Below are 18,023 nucleotides of genomic sequence, written 5' to 3'. Positions count from 1 at the left end.
TTTTTTTTATTAAGGTAGCAGTGCTTCCGGGATGCGTAACTTTACGTAGCTGTCTGCTTGTATCACGTGACCACGAGATTTCAAATTAAAGATCCCTTACTTCAGAGATTCTCAATGTTTTCTCGACTGTACCCCAAAAGGGTGAAAGTAGGTCCACGGGTACCCCTCGCGCAGAAGTACTTATTTTCATAATGGCGCGTGCTTATTTGTGTCGGTGCCTACCCCTGCATAACCTTTGCCGTACTTCTAGGGAACGGGTACAAACGGTTGACAACCGTGGCCTTACTTGCCCTAACCTCTATCCTCAAGTCTTGTTTCTAATCAATATCTTTCTAAGAAGTAAATAAGATTCTATCCTTCATGTATTCTTTTTCCTCTCTGCTTCCTCGTACTCTGTTTTGTCTAACAATCTTCTTTTCTTTCTCCCTTCTCGCAATGTGTTTCAAGCATACGCACACGTGCTTTGTGTGTGTGTATGTTCATGTGCCAAGTACACAATAGACTGGATATACTCTAAGCGAGAGATTGAAAGGTGCTTTCTTCACCACTTTGTCATAAAAATCACAAGACTTATGTAGATAAACATGTTTACAGGCGTGCAGCTGCTTTCAATTTCCTCTTTCTCCTTGTGAGAAATCCTATGCGATAACGCGTGGCGTGGGTTCTCGGTTTGAGGTGCGAAATTCTCATCTTATTTGTCCACTTTGAAAAATATCTACTCAAAAATACTGCTATCACAACCATCACAACAATATTACCTAATAATATTCATTTTTTTGTGTGCTTACGTTTACTTAGCGAATAGAAGATGTCGTTTCGGAGGGAAAAATTCCAACCATGTGTTCGCTCAATGATAGCAAAGCATGAGCAAATGCAAGAGGGTAATGCGTGTAATTTTATGCTACAGTTACCACGATTTCTGGAAGTGAAATGGAGGACAACAGACAAAAATACGACCGCAGCTTTACACAGCTGCTGGGCTTGGGAGTGATTGAAGACCTCACAGGAGAGTCGCTAGCTGAAGCCAGACTGTTACTACCCTTTTACTTCTTATTTTCTTTTACTGATATGCCACACTTAGCTTCAGGGCAGGTTGATCTTGGAAGAAGTGTGAAAAACGGTTACACCCAATTGCTGTTTCTCTCTATCTTCTCTCCCTTCTTACACACACAGTCGAGCGCTCGTGCACACACACACACACGCATGTACATGTCCATGCACAGACAGATTAACGCATCAGCCCCTCCTCCCTTCACGCACATGCGCCGTACATAAACAACACATGATCTATGGCCCAGCATGTAATAAAAACATGATATACGACTTCTGTAATTGTTTTCGAGACTTCGCGTGGATGTTGTTAACAACCCATCAAGAAAACTCTTTAGAAGATGAAAACAAATTAGGTCTTCTCGGACTACAAAGAGACTTAATTTAACGCAAGAATCCCGTTGCTTTCCCTACATCTCTTCTACAACACTGGGATGCGCAAAAACGGACACACACACACGCACGCACCCCATGAACCCGTAGGCTCGTGCGCGCGCGGGCACACACATACACACAGATGGAAAGAGCGAAAAATTCCTGCCGAGTAATCTATAATTCAAGAACTGCAGTAAATAGTTTATTCGTCTTCTTCCTTCTCTCTATCTCTGGTCCTCAGAGAGCCGAAAGCAGCGAGCTCGCATTTCATCTGATCTGGCAACAAGCATGTTCCCTTCCTGACAGAAGCCGTCTGCGCCTGGGAGGAAACTGTGGACCATTTTAATAAAGTCCGCAGCCTGTTCCCACCTCTTGACAGGCGACTGCAGTATCTACTCCATACAGCCCTGAAATGTTACAGAGAGCCTACGTTTGATTGTTTTCCTGCAACTACTGACTTCCGGACGATCTAATTCCCCGAATACATGGCTACTCCCAATCATGCTGTTCCCTCACGGCAGCCATCACTTGAGACGCCACTCCACGATGATCACTACCGGCAACCAACAGCTACTGATGACAACGTGGTCCTGAGAGCGGACAGACCGGAGCTTCTGTGGTTTGTTGTTGCAAGATTGCTTGTTCTGCTACAGCTTTCCACTAACAAAAGCCAGTCCTTCTGTATCGACGCTCTCAGAATTGGTCCAGCTTTTTCTATTAGTTCTGCTCCCCCTCTCCTCTCTCTCCCTCCTTTCTCTGGCTCCATCTCTCTCTCTGTGTGTGCTGGGTGGGCCTTCTGTTTCGTTGGTATGATTTAGTCAGAAAGCCGGCTAGCAGCAGCTGGCTCGGTCTGGCCGAGCAAAAGGTTTACACAGGCGAGATAAAATGCCTCTGTAACTTATGCACCCGGTTCTTGCTCCAGGCTTTTATCATCACCGAGACTATGCAAGTCGGGTAACAAACGATACAGTTGTTGATTTATGCAATATGCTCACCTTAACACACACACATACACGTGCGCATCCCCGCCACATACCCAGCTAGGCGACTGATTCCAGTAGCAAGGGAGACAGCAAAATGACTCGCAGACAAGAAGGGGCAGACAATTTGAGTTCCAAGGAGGACAGGACGGCGCGCAGCAGTAGTTGACAAGCCGACAACAAGGGAGAGAAACCTACATCAAACGACATGAAAGGGTCACGCCGTCATGACTTAGAAATGAAAGGCAGGGCAGTCTCCATGGTGACAGAGGACCCGCTACCGCCCAGCCACCTACTGATTAAAGAAACGATTTTACAAAAGACCTGGGAAGAAAGGTTTCAAAGGATCCTTAACCAAGGAAAAAGAAGGAAAAAAAAAAAGTAAAAGAAGTTTTCTAAATTAGGAGGAGAATTTGTTTACTTGCTGATGCAGGAAATGTCCCTGCTCTGCTATAGATTAAACATTTTTATCCATCATGTCGATCACTCTGTCCATTTACCCATTTTCCATCCAAAGACCTGAAGATTAACTCTATGAATCTCTTTGTTTAAAAAAGCAGAATAAACATATTGTGTCAAAAGGTCAAACGCTTTCATGCATACTTGGCAATTTTACACAATATACTTTTTTCCCCTTATGGTTATGTATACGTTTGCATATTATTTATCTATCGTATGTTTATTTATGTTAACGTGAATGCGTAAATAGAAGTATGTTTATTTTTATGTTTCTTTATGCATGGACATTACACATACGTATGTTCACGTTATAATCAGTTACTGGTTACTCTAGTCTGCTCGTGCGGCCCTCGTCTATGTGCCTTGCAGCACGAGAGACAAGTCACTCCTACCCTTCTCTGGTCCCAGAGTCCAATTACTCTTGCTCGTGTGATTCAGCGCATTGACTATCTTCGAATCTTGCAAGGTTAGTCACCTTTTTCGTGATTACCTCAAGTAGCTGGGGATACCATTCATCTCTCACCTGAATCATTTATTCATTCTTTCCTTCTGTGTGCAAAGCGATGTCATACCCCACAACTTTCTTGTATTGTATTTTGCAAGCAGGGATACACCTTTATCTGTATTTCTTAAAAATTTGTGAAAACTTTAAACTTGAATCATCATCATCTACAAATTCAAACTTTCTCTCTCTCGCGCGGTTGCTCAGCACAACACGAACTTATCCATGCATCCATCCCAAAAGCTAGACACGCCAGAGACCTTTCACCTCTCGCGCTAAGCCTGTCGGTACTAACGCGATCCAGTCCTCAATCACACCGAGCGACATCACGCACCTTGAGGTTGTCTTGAATAGTCTCCGAGGTGATGTTGAGAAACATCTGACACGCGCCGATATTGCAGAAGCACCCGGTCCTCAGGTGGATGTCGTGCAGCTGCGCCAGCTTGTCCACCTGCAGGTTTCAAAAACAGATGGAATCCTTTCATCTGTAATGGGATATAAGCGAATTCGCAGATGTAAAGAACTAGGTGGATCGTTTGATAGGTGGTTGGGGTGTGGTGTGGTGGTTGGGGTGGGGGAGATAAAGGCGTTTCATCTCCGCTCTAAACTCCTGCATCGGAGTGGGTCTGCTCACAAACAACATCTGCAGCTCCCTATCTTTCTCGTTTTTTCCCCCTCTCTTCATTTTTTTTTTAAATTGAACGGTTATGACGTAATCAACGTGGAAATTAAAATCTAGACAACGGCTGCCAGCAACGTCTAGATAACTGCCATACCTGTTTTAGAACATCGTGAAGCTCACAACAAAAGCCAGAGAATTCTCAACGGAAGGAACGAGTTTTACAAGCACATCTTGTTCTAGCGAGGAAACGTGTAACAAGAACTGAAAAAAAAAAAAAAAAAAAAGAAAAAAAAAAAAAAAAAGAGAAAGAGGCCTTATGCACAACAACCTATTACCTCCGCGAAGCCAATGTAGTCCCCGTTAGCTCGCCTGAGGTTAAAGTTGACGATGGCACCTTGCTTGCTTCTGTCCTGGAATCCATCCGCCGAATAAATTTCCGCGATGGCGGTACCGTTACTATGGTGAAGCCTGCTTAGGTTGGTTGCGAAGAAGTGGGCAATAGTGAATGTGTGTGCGGAGATTGCCTCCATTCCACCTGAAGAAAACAAAGGAAAAAAAAAAACAAAATGAGGCAGTGAAATCAGAAAAAATCGGTCATCTAAATATGACAAACAAAATGTGCTTCTGTGCGAGTTTCCACCCATTACAAGAATATTGCCACCAGCAATATTTTCCAGGAGTTTTGATTCTTGCTTGTAATGTTCTCATTTTTCACGAATGGGGCGAGAATCGTCTCACAATGCACAAGAGAGAGAGAGAAAAAAAAGTTCACATTTCTAAATATTTTGTTTGGTTCAATTATTAAAAATTGTTTAGAGAGAACCGATGTTTTATTTTGTTGCAACTGTTTAAACTTATCTTGTTGATTTCTTAAAACAATTTTAGACAAACAGATTCATAAATGCACAAAGCTGTTCAAGCAGGCTTACATCCACGGCAACATGTAACGACAATTTGTAAAGCAGCTTTTATTTTCGTGTCTCCTATCTCGGCGGTCGTCTGTCAAACTGTGACAATGAATGATGGTTTTTCTTGATCAAACTTCGCGGTTCACTTCTGACCTTTTCTACTTAAAAAGTTGACCTTTTTTCTTTCTTTTCTTCCAGCGAAGACCCGGAAATGATTCCATCACTGACACAGATTATGCCAGTCTCATTTAAAATGTTGAGTTACTTCGTTTTAAACTTTGGAGTAGGGCTGTGCGGCGTGCATCAAGCTGGCACGAACCAGTTATTTTTTTTGGTCTCGTGAATAATGTTTACCGTGTTTGTTTACTCTCCACTGTTTGTGTGATGAACAGCCTTGTCACGGCTTATCAAGTCGCTAATTGTTGGTTTAAACAGAGCGAGGGGACACAACCGGCTTCATTTGTCTGCATGAGAGGCATTCGTCAACTTAATATTCTCCTATGCACGTGAACTGGAGATAACCCCGGGTTTATCTCCACTATAGCTACAGCCTTAGCAAACTCTCTGTAGCTATAGCTGTGAACCATAGTAGCCACCACAGGGAACCTTTCTTCCCCCAAATGGTCAATTTTATATTTATAACATCATTCGCGGATTATATAAAATTATCTTCTTAATAATTATATTTAGAGTCTGTAAAATATGTTTAGAGTTAGTTCATAGAGGAGACAGAGTATATAGGAACAAAACAGTTTTTCCTAACATTTTCACTCAAACTTGGAGATATCTTGATCCGAGCTTTACCGTGTCATTTGAAAAACAATGGCTCCCCAAAACATCTTTAACTTTGTCTTGTATATCTCCGACTTTATTTTCAGATACGCGGTTTTCCAATAGTGAAGACTAGCTGTACAGTCTGAATAATTTGTGTTCAGAGAATATTTACAGATTGTACAGTTCTGTAAGTGATGGATGAACTCTAAAGACTTACCTCCTAAACTGTCGAGGGCCCTGAAGCCATGGTTAAGGCGATGATGTCCAGATAGGGCAACGTGCCGTCTTCAAATCTGTGAAATCAAAAACCATCCTTGATGACCAGACTTGATGCGAATGTTTGATATCACAAAGTTGGAGGGAAATAATAATCTTTACTTGTTACAATCAGGAATCTTTTGGTTATTCCTTATTTCATGTAAAAAGGTCAAAGATTCATATAACCTGATGGGATATTTTTGCTGATATATTATGTCAAAATTTACAATTCAGAAGTTTGCTCATCTTGGTATCTATGTGATAAGGACAGACGGTACTAGTGAGCTTGTTTAAAGACATTTATAATAGATTACAATTTCTACAGTAGTCATAGAGTGTTAAAATAATAAATCATAAAATTATAATCCCATAGTTTCATTTTCACGAGGGTGGATTTGTACGTGGAATCTTCGTAGACTTAACATATATGCGCGAACTCATGCATGCACTCTCTCTCTCACTCACACACACAACACAGTGAGAGAAGGAAGGAAAGAGAGATCTTTCTTGCACCAAACAAGTTTATCTTTCCTTATTCTTGTTACATGACAGTTTGTTGACACTTCTTCGACTCACGAAATTAAATGTTTGCGCACTGGGATTAAAACATTCGCTGACATCCCTGCACTCCAAGACGAACATACACAGCGACAGAAGCACCTCCAGACCGGAAATGACATAAAGGTGTGTACCTGTCGCAAACGCCTGCTCGAAGGACGCAAAACCTCTCTCGGGCTGAGCTGGCTGCCACTGTCCCTCCTCCGAAATACTTCTTCTCCAACACCCAGGCACTCGAGTTTCGAACGAGCAACGCTCCTGAAATATCCATGTCCCCGCAAATTAAATATCCAGCATTGTCAACAACAAACAACAACAACAACAACAACAACAACAACAACAACAACAACAACCACCACCACCACCACCAACCAAAAACAATAGCTAATGAAATATAAAAAGCGAAGTGTCTGGAGTAATGATATGAAAGCTGAAATAATGGATGCCTGATGTTGAAAGAAGGAACATTACTATCTCATAAAAATATTTTACCAGTATCTGAAGTGAAGTCTAGAAAACCACATTCTGAATATTATATCAATGTAAGCAAGCTCGGCATACACATGTATTACTCGACATTATTGTAATGAAACTGCCTCGCAAAGGCTGCAGTCTAACTCACTTGGTTATGCAGGAGCTACAATCGGAGGGGGACGATACAGTAATTACATTACATGTATACACATCTCGCGATGCATTCATTGCTTCTCTCCTCTGCTTTTTTATATGAATAACTGGTCCAGAAAACTGCCTTCTTATCGATTGGTAGATATGAGTCACATGAGGGTTGCAGCCACTGGTGGCTTGTTCACTAGCTTGGTCTGTCTGCGAACTCTGTTATGAACTTCGCAAACTAATCTCCTATGATCACCCTAATTCAAAATCGTTGTGATACTGCATCAGCTGACAACGGATTCTGTGTAGTCAGCCCTCGGCAAGGATGCAGGGCAGCTGTCAATGCGGATAATCTGTGAACATATCTATGCACCGCCTAAATTTTAAAATTCAAGACAAGTGACCATATTTGATAATAATGTCAGGTAAAGACAATTAAACTAGATTAGAATTTTACAGTGGTCACAAGTATTAAAATAATGAACACTGACATTATAATTCCATATTCACGAGAGTGGATTTGTAAGCGATTTCTGCTTAAATTATATAAAAAAAAAAACCCAATAATTTATGTATACTGTACTATTCTGCAACAACATGTTTCATAAATTTTAAATTACAGCATCAGCAAATGTAGGCTAAAACAAAAACACACACACACATACACTTGGCACTTGACTCGTTTGATGTCAATGACAATGTTGTAGTATATGATTAAATCGACTATCAATACATACACGTGTTTTAACCACTTGTACGAGTTTGTTGTTTTCTATATATTTTCTACTCAACGCGTGTGGTCTGCGATTTTTGGCAAAACTCTAAAAAAACCAAAACAAATTCCCATTTAATAATTGAAGGGAAATCCGCAAATAATGATAAACGCGAAAATGAAACCAGCGAACGATGATAGCCGACTCAGTAGTGTTTTTGCTAATATGTTTGAACTAATCTGGGCATCCTCATTCCAACATAGTTATAAAGCTTTTTAAAAGAGAAAAAAGGAAAAAAGATATATCTATATCTGCCATACTTCCAGCCAAGTTCTGTTCTTCTAAGTGCTTTCACCCCATGTAAAATCTTTACGCCTTGGTTGATGGATAAAGCCTGCTGGTTGTTGCAATTTTATTTTCATCCAACTGAACTCTGAGAACATTTTTTTTTAAATTAAAAATACTCGTCTTTATCGCTCTAAAGCTTACTCTTCATTTTACGCATCAATTTACTAACTAAATAAGATATTAATTCCTTTCTGACATTTCCTTTCTGCAGATATTAAAAGTTTTGGGGTGGTGGCGGCAGTGGTGAATAATTCTAACAAGAGTATGATAAACTTCTGTTTGGAACCAGACTTGTTCGTAAAGAAGAAGCATCGAAACAGACGAGTTGAGCTGATGGAAAGTACTCGAACGTACACATCATCTGTATACGCATTACTTTCATCTACAATGTCATCTAAAATTTTTGTGACATCGGCTGTCTGCACATGTCGCACAGTGCCCCTCGTTTCACTCGGGAGGGGAGGAAGTGGTGGTACATCCTACACCAAAATTAGTAAAGCATATCCGTGATGTCGCATCTGATATACCAAAGAGCGTCGTGCAGGGCAGGTAAGTAACCTTTAACCTGACAGGCCGTGTTGACTCACAGGTGCTCAGACAGACGTGGAGTGACAACTGCGCGTGCGCAAACTCCGCCATCATGTCTCGGTGCCGGTCTGTACCCAGCCGGCAGGCACTCAAGCGTAGAATAAAGCGGCCTGGAGGTGCCTCACATTTTATGATCACAGTTTGTAAAAAGTTCTTTTTAATAATGTAAATGGCTTCTGACAGTCTCCGTCTCTGTCTCTCTCTCACACACACACAACACACACACACACAAGTACTTATCACATTATAGAGTATAGACATTGTCAAGGCCATGTATGTTTACCTGATGTTATGGCCAAAATTCCCCCCAGGGCTTATATCCAATAAAATAAATGAAATGAGGTCTGGCTGAGCCCAAACCACCCTGATGGCGCGACCTACAAAGTTTGTACTGTGCTGGTGTGTCCCCACTGATGTCCCCGTTTGAAAAAGTAATAAAAATGGTGGCAAAAAAATAGGAAAGGACACGGAGCTGCTTCGATCTCTCGACATAATGATACATTTGTCATCCTCAAAAGAATATTTAGCAAGTGTTTTTCTTGAGATCTTTTTAAAGTTTGCCATTTTTTGGTAAAATTTATGTCTTCTTGAAGAGCTTTAGATGCGGGCAGCATGTGCGAGCCCTGAATCTTTCCCAGCCATTATTAAAAAGAAAATGGCAATGGAATGAAAAAAGTTCAATATTGATTTCAACAATATTCGTTTCGCCTCCTAAAGAAGTTTTTATTCCAAGACAAACTGTGTTCGTCAGAATACGAGATTTCTTGTAGTTCCGGTGGTGGTGGTGGTGATGGTGGTGGTGATGATGATGGTGGGGGTGGTGGTGGCGGTGGTGGCGGTGGTAATAATAATATGTGTATTTGCCGAGGAAAATTCGGTGCACTGTGCTCAAACGACTACAAACAAACTGACATTTATTCATCTAACGAACTAGCACACCCAATGGAACGGATATAAAAAGCAAATAAAAACATACAGATTCTGCCAAGTCTCCTGATCCTCTCCTTCCATTATTTTTTCTCTTCCTCCCCTACTCACCCACTTTACTTTCCGTTTTCTACTTCGGTCTCCATCTCACGGTATTGCGTCCCTTTCCCTGTGGGTTATCTCCAAGCTCGTGTTAATAAATCTTCTCTTGTTGTCTTCTTTCTGCTCCAACTCTTCACGGTGTCTCTTTTCCAGTCCAGCTTTTGTCTCATGCGGATCTATCTTTATGTAAACACCAGCAAGGCCTGCTGCCATCATCCACGCTCCAGTGTGCAGTCAGCAGTCATGTTTGAGCCTAACAGCACGTTCCGTGCATCACACTCGTTGCGAGGGCATTCAGCGGCCCTCGTCAATACACCGCACCACATATTTTTTCATGCATAAATTTCGCCATTCGCGTCACGTGACTGGCCGTTCAATCAACGCAGTCTGATGTGCATCATGGACGACACAAAAGTAGAAAGATCTAAAGATTGAAAAAAAAACACTTTCAATCTGGCCAAACGCGATGTAGACTGGAGAGTTTAAGACGAAGACTACTGTTCTTCACCCTCGGACCTGTCATCTTTCTTTCATCCTGCGTTCAGCCTTAGAGATTTCATCAAGGGATAGGGTGGGGGAAAAATCGGTTTACAATATTAAGCCCATCTTCACAGCGGCTTGCACATAGCCTGAAGGGGCGAACGCTCGCAGGAAAATGGATTTACTCTCTCCCCTTAAGGCCACTCTTTTCCCCTTGTCTGGCACTCCTCTTTCAAAATAAAAGCTGTCTGACTAATTTGCACTGACAGAAGAACATTTTTCAAGCCGTAAAAAGCTTTCTTCCACTCCATCTCTTGGGCCCTATTTGCTTATCCGTTTGTGCAAACCAACTTGTTAAATAAGCTACATAACTTAGCAAGCTTTGAAGGGGAAAACCGAGAGGCAAAAATTTGTCGGGGAAGGGGCGAGGGTAGTGGTGGTGGTGGTGAGTGGAGAAAGAAAGTAAGGGGAAAGAGAAGAAAAGGTAGGGAGGACGACTTTGTATCGCTTCTCTAAGTCATCAGCCACTTTCATGTCCTTCCTGCGGCACCCAGCCACTTTGGTGTCTGCTGCGAACCCCGCAAAGGGTGGGACCTGTCCCTTGCTGGACCCGTGGTAAGCACACTTGCAGGATGTGTGTAAATTTAATCTGCGGTCATCAGGTGGCAGGCACTTAGTGACAAGTTGGACAGCTCGCCCACTTTTGTCTCTAAGCTGCTCCATTTCAGCGCACGCGACCACACTCGGGTAACGCACGCGAGCGGACCGGCATCGGCATCTTTCCACTTCAATAATTCAGTTGAGTTCGATAACAAATCTTTTTGTTTTACTGGTAGAAAGGGAAAATAAAAAATTTAGTTTCACCCTAACATCCTTTGTGCAGCTGTATGAGTATCTGTCATGCACACACACACACGCAGGCGCCTGCATGCATACTGTCACGCGCTTCTGAAACTGATTAACCAAACAGGATGCAAAACACACACGTGAGTGGAAAACATAGAAGTAACACCAGGGTAGCTGCTAGCAAAGGCTTAGTTACAAGTTCACGCACGTGCTCACATCCAGTTCAGTTTAAACCCAAAGGTTACTGTTTGAGTGAGCGGTGCCAACCCTTTCTGCAGCATCTGTGAACTTTGACAACCGTCCTCCTCGTGTCACGTGTGAGGAGAGTGAGAAAACAATTTCTTCATTCATGTGTTGTATGTAATAAACAAGACGAACACTTTCGGCAGCATCTGTGAGCTTTGAAAGTCTTCATTCCTGTGTTGTAAACATGGTAAACATGAGGAACATTTTTCGTAGATTCTGCACGCTCTGAAAGTATAAATCCGTATATCATGTATAAACATGGCGACCATTAAAATAAACGGTCTGCTGAAGTGATAAGGGGATGGTCTCTGTACAGATAATACGTGCATATACATCACATATGCGTCTTTCCTTCTTTATTTCTTCAGTTTTCTCTTCGTTTATTTTTTTTTATCTTTTGTTCTTTCTCTCTATGTGCGTGGCTAACATGGAATTTTCTGAACACACTGTCAAACAATGAATAGAAAAAATGCTACCACGTGACTACATAAATCAAAGCTAACCCTTCCCTAGATGATGCTTTGCCTGATATAGATTTTTTTCATTTTTTTATTTTCTGTATTCGTTGACTGAAAGACGAGTAGCTTTGCGTGAAGGGCCGGTGGCCATGTATGAATCATATTTCGCTACTGAACCCTACTGCCGCCCCTTTGATGAAGGCACGAGCCAGCACTTTGGCAAGTCGAGGGTACGTGGACACATGGAGGCTCCGCACGTGCCGCCGACAGGACTGCGACCTGCTTGCACGGCAAAGCACGTGAGGCGAGCAGGCGTGATCATGAATCAGCAAACATCCATAGCATGCTGGTGTATGAACTGCTGTAGTGGCCCAGGATTGTCGGCTCCTGTTTATTGTGTTAACGGACAGAAATATATGCCGAGCGCTTCTACACATCCACAACGACCCTCTTAAGTTTTGGGATTGGAGCGAGCGGTCGCGGGTGTGGTGGGTCTACTCGAGAGGTCAGCACAGGACAGTTTAGAGAACAATAAGCTGCGAGAAGGGAAGACAGCAATTTGTCTCTCTTCCACTAGCTCTCCCCATCCTTTCTCTTTTTCTTTACAGAACACATTCTCTTTCTTGCTAACTTCTTCTTCCTTCCCAGTCACTCATGGCACACGCCGAGAAAACAAACAAACCAAAAACAAAATTCTTGCATAAAAGGCTTCGATTTCACCCCAAAATAACCCAACATTTGGAAAGATGAACAGGACTAATTTATAATAATGTTGCAAACATCTTTCGTGAAAAAAAAACCTTGTTAATGCAAGGGTAGATTTCACTGTGTGTGTGTGTGCGCGCGCGCTAAATGTCTGTGGAAACGTTCGTGTGCGTCTGTGTATTTATCCGCCATTTATCTTTCCTTCGTGGGAGCAAGTTATCGGAAAGGGACGCTTCCGATAAATTACAGCCTGGTAAAACGATTTGTGTCGGTCTATCCTGAGTCCACGAAGACGGGGTCTTAGCCGCTAGCTGCGGGTAGCCAATTTACCCAGCTTGGGTAGGGTAACTGTCTGGGTAATCGTGCTTCATGAATACGAGGTCTGGGCCCCTATCACAGATTAAATATGGCGGAGATCGGGATCGATTTTATTCAACATTAAGCGAACACATAATTTTAGACCTAACAAATAGCCTGGACAGATATCACGGTACAAAACGGTTGAATACTTACAGTTTACAATTAATGTGAGAACAGCAGAAACTACCTACAAAAACATAACAACAAACACGTCAATCGCGGTGCCTTTCCTTTTCTTCTGCTGGTCAAAATGTTTAAAATTAAAATAATTAATATTCTTGTCTCTAGTACTCGCTCGAGAAACATCATTTGTCAGAATGAATAAATTCGTCATACCACAGTTTCTTGCCTACCTTTCAGTTTAAAACATATATTTATCGTTTTAGATGAAAGTTTTCCATCTCACCCTCTGACCCCAAAACACATGCGCAATGACATACTTTTTAGGGAATTCCCGCCATGCTGTGGCTCATAACTTAACCAGCTAGTTCCCTACCTCAGTTCGACAATTTTACACCTGGGTCAATGGCCTATGTACAGACGAGAGCCCGATGTATCGTCCACGCATGCACGTGCATCCCTCAAAACAAAGTCTCAAGAACGCATCTATTGAACAGTCGCTTTGAAAAAAATATCATTCGTAAAAGACAAACTGATATCGTCTGTATTGTAGCATCGCGGAAAAAGGTGTCTACTATAATTTTCGTATCTTTCATCATTTTCGACAAGGGAGAGGGTGGTGGTTGGGGAGGACTTATAAACAGACACAAATTGATAGAGATTTCCTTAGAATAAAAGTTAAAAACGAGAGTTCCACATCTCCCTTAGAGGAAATAACCTGTGAAATGTCGAGTACTTGCCTACCCAGGTTTTATCACCGCCAGGATAGCTTCAACCAGTTCTAACAAACTGTCCATACCAGATAGACCAGCCAGGGCTCACAGGGGAGAAGATCGGCCTCAAGATAACTGCTCTTCAGAAACGAAAGTGGCAGAAAGGTGTTTCCCACATGTCTGTTGTCAACACTGAGCGCACTCGCACGCCTTCGGCACGTTTTTCCCCAGACGAGATTCCTACCTGTCTGTGGTGAGAAAACACACTCGGCCTACCCTCGCTAAAGCCGCTTAACATTTTACACCCCATTTCTAGGGGTGTGGTGCCGGCATCTCTTATGATGTATAGGGCTTACCCAAACAGCTCGCTTGCATGCCAGGGTTAGTAAGAGCAAGAAGGAAGGGAAAGAAGAGTACTTGATGGTTTAGTACACATCCTGTTAAGGTGCAAGCTACATTAACCAAGCGCTGAAGCTTTAATGTCCTTCGTCTAGTCAATGTCTACAAAAATGTCTGAACACGCAGAACTATTTTCTCTCCTATTTTTCTTAAAAAAAGATTCAACGGCGACGATAGAGTTCGTAAATATATATGTCTGATTATAAAACGTTTTCAACTTTCCTGTTGCTTAATGAGACATAAATGAATATTTATTGTTTATTAAGAAGACGTTAATTTGATACATAAAACTCGAGCCTTCCTCCTGTTATTTCTTAATGAGACATTCATAAATACTTATTCCTTCTGTACAAAGAAAGTAGTTAGGTTCAAAGAACTAAATCTTCTGTGTGCAGCAGGGTTAGGCTGACAAAGAAGCAATTAACCTGGCGGACATCAAAGCGACCAACTTCTAACCTTTTAAGCAGTTCATTCGGTTACTCAGGACAGTGACATTTTATATGCTCCTGCATAACAGAAAGGCAGACAAACGTCTTAATTCGTTGAGTGATGCAGTGCACATTCATGCGCTCACGGGCACGTGCACTCAAGAGCTTCTGAAGACGAACATGCACGAGGGAGCACAGAGTTTAACTTCAGAATCTAAAGTTGTCTCCCTCACAAACCTCCTTCGTCTCGCACGCTACAGCCAATCAACCAACTGATGCACATAATCCTGACTGTGTTGATAGCGATAACAGCCGTTGTCGTCGACCATAACCCTAGCAATAACTAATCTCATCCAACCTAAAGCTACCCCCACTGACCGCACGAAGCCAGTACTCAAGCCCAGAGTCCATAAAAGCTGTGCGCCAAACAGTAGTGATCAATTACTGTTGACGCTCGGCGGACTCTCCCAAGAGAAGATGGTAGTAGAGATGTGAATGTATGGGGGCTGGGGGTAGGAGGCCAAAGAGAGTTCACCGTTCACTTACCCAGACCGGTTGGGAAGCCGAACATTTTGTAGAAGGACAATGTCACGAAGTCGGGCCGGACAAGCGACAGGTCGAGAGGACTGGTCGAGACGAGGCAGGCGGCATCTAGAACCACAAACCATTTCTCAGCCACCAGGCTTCTCTGGAAGGCCAGATCCCCCTTCTGCGCCCATCCCACCCACTCCAGCGGGTATTTCCTTCCGGAGTAGTTGGACTGGCCTGGGAAGACGAAGAGGCTGCTTCCGCCGGCAGAGGGCGCCTCGAGTGATCCCCAGACGAGGCTTTCGTCCGCCAGGCCTTGCTGAACTTCCGCTTCCGTCAGACACAGAATGCCCCGACACCTGCCGGCCGCTGCCAGTTCGCGCATGCCCTGTACCGAAGTGTGATTGTCCTGCAAGTAGCAAAAGTAGCCTTGCTTCTCTCCTCCTTCCGGAGTCTCTTTCAGGAGAACATATTCCTTGCTCCTGCCTTGAAGCTGTTTCTTTTTATGGTTTTCTGCAGCGAATTCCTTGTTCCCACCTGAAGCCGAACGGTCATGAACACGTGACGCAGTAGTCTGAGCGGTAGCGAGAGGTTCCGCTTGGTGGTTCGCATCTCCCAGGTTTCCCTCGGCTGTGTCGCCGCCCTGCGAGGGCTTGCCGTGGCCTGGAGAAGTTAAAGGTCTCGGCGACGAGTTTCAGCGCACCTGTGCAGCCGCTCGTGAAGACCACGCTGTACGTGTCAGGATCCGTGTTGAAGAAACGAAGGATTCTGTAACAGACAAAGAAGAAGTCTCGTCACGACTCACCATGTTTAATATCACGAGATACTGAAATGTGAGGCTGCTTGACATTAAAAACTCGACGAAAAAAAAAAGAAGTCAAAAGCTGTTACGTAAAATTAAGGAATTGAAAGATCTACCATGATGGCCAATTTGTTGATTATAGAGGAAAACCTAGGAAACCTTTTAACGGTACTGTACCCATATTTAATGCCCCCTCCAACGTCCCCTCTAAGTGTTTACCGGTGTTAGAAGTCCTAGTAAAATCTGGACAAGCTTAGCTGCTGACAGTGTAAAACCAACCATCCTGATGATTCTGCAGAAAAATCTCACAGGTGTTATTGTTACAGTTATTTGATATTTGATTTTCAGCTACCAAACTTAATTAACTAAAAAAATCATCAGCTGTCATCGCACAACTGTTGTGGACAATCTCCGTAAACTAGTAACTAACATTCCCAGAAAATTCTGTTAAAACTTATCTTCAAGGCGAAAGGAACGGGAAAGGGGCATAACATTGTGCACCTTAGCCTCATTTACTAAATTAACCTATCCTCCTTGATTAAGATTTGTAAAAAACTCTCTTCAATAATTCCACAAGTTTGTTTAATGACTTGCTGGAAACACTTGACCTTAGAGTACAGTTCGTTGTCCATCTTTATAATGAATAACAGCGGAGAACAGACACATAAATATTCCTTTCTTGCCTTGTGTCAACAGTTTATGTCAAAATGTCTTATCGAAAAAAGATAAATCGTTACGAAAAAACAAATTAATGAGGTCCTCGGCTGAAGAAGGATGCTACATGAAACATATATCAGCCTCTCTTCCATTCTTAGAACTTTTGAGTGATTACAGGAAATTATTACACTAAAGCAATTTGAGGAGGACGGCTATTTACCTTTTTCTCTTTTTCACACAATACTTGCACACATAAACAAACACATACACAAACAGTCACGCACGCACGCACACACAACATCTTGACAGGATGTGAGAGCAAGGTATGTCGGCCCCACACACTCGGACATAGATGGTGAAGTCCCCCAGACATACTTGTTCCAGTGACAAGACGACAGAACTGTGTTTCCAGCTCCACCTACCGGCAGGAATGTCAGTCGCCGCTTTAATCAATAGCACAGCCTTCATTCAGCCCCGCCATTGCTTGGCAAACATTTGCCGACCTGCGACAGCCAATCGCTGTGTGCCATGCCACGCACATGACATACACACCGACTGACATCCACCGAGTATGAATTTATAAAACTGAACTTCTAGCCAGACGACTAGATGAAACTTTTAACATTATTTCTGTGGAGCAGTTGATGAGGATGATGTAGGCCAATCCGCTGCAAGTCCAGCCGTTATCTAGTCAACCGTCGGAGGCGGCTTTTCACCGCGACTGACCATGCTGTGATGCTAAGTGATGGCCTCGCGAGGTCTGGGATTTCAATTTAACTTTCTCCGCTTCACTAAAACCTATTTCCTTACAGCGGATGACATGGGGAACCAGGGGAGCAGTCTCATCAGATGGGCGCATTGAAATTTTGGAGAAATCTCCTCTGTGCTTCGCAGGCTCGCATCCCTCAGCGACTAAATCTGAAAAGTTGAACTCTTCCTCCTCCTTCACAACCACCACCACTGACGTCAATGGTGTTGTCTAACTGCCTGTATCTATTAACCGAAAAGATAAAACTTTTAATGATAATGATAATAATTATTATAATATTACTACTTGTAGAGCGTTCTTTTCTATGGAAACAATCAATGCACGATGTACAAAAGATTATATAGGACCCGACAGCCAACCATACAACTAGTAAACACAAGTGTCAGCAAATGGATGACACCACGGAAATAATGGACAAAGAGCATTAACAAAGATAAAGAACAGACGAGAAAACAGAAGATTGTGAAAGATTTCTTAAGCGGTTAATCCTCTGCAACATGTCCTCCAAACTCTGGGTCCAATTTAAAACACAATAAGTGATCCAGTCGCACTAAAAAAATTATGCTTCCATCTTGACAAGAAAACACCAACTTATTCTGTCTACCCTGCCAATATACTGTCTCAACTACAAGTCTAACAATGTAGACCCCCACTGATTTAATATATATGGGAGAATTATCTAGTCGGTTGTGAGTATAAAACAACACTGGGAAATGTTACAACTGTGTGAAAT

General features: G+C 42.7%; 1 protein-coding gene across 1 annotated transcript in view; it reads right to left on the bottom strand.

Moving 5' to 3' along the window:
- The window catches only part of LOC112556609 (molybdenum cofactor sulfurase-like), a 49,517-nt gene that overhangs the window by 7,517 nt on the left and 23,977 nt on the right, over positions 1-18,023 (bottom strand). The window contains 6 exon segments of the mRNA XM_025225762.1: positions 3,701-3,817; positions 4,324-4,523; positions 5,888-5,920; positions 5,923-5,963; positions 6,621-6,744; positions 15,081-15,830. Of these exon segments, the coding sequence (XP_025081547.1) occupies positions 3,701-3,817; positions 4,324-4,523; positions 5,888-5,920; positions 5,923-5,963; positions 6,621-6,744; positions 15,081-15,447 (882 nt within the window). The 5' untranslated portion in view covers positions 15,448-15,830.

This window comes from Pomacea canaliculata, linkage group LG2, assembly GCF_003073045.1.
Source record: "Pomacea canaliculata isolate SZHN2017 linkage group LG2, ASM307304v1, whole genome shotgun sequence".
Lineage (NCBI taxonomy): Eukaryota > Metazoa > Mollusca > Gastropoda > Architaenioglossa > Ampullariidae > Pomacea > Pomacea canaliculata.
The sequence above is the reverse complement of the archived record's forward strand: the minus strand, read 5'-3'. Positions and strand labels throughout refer to the sequence as shown.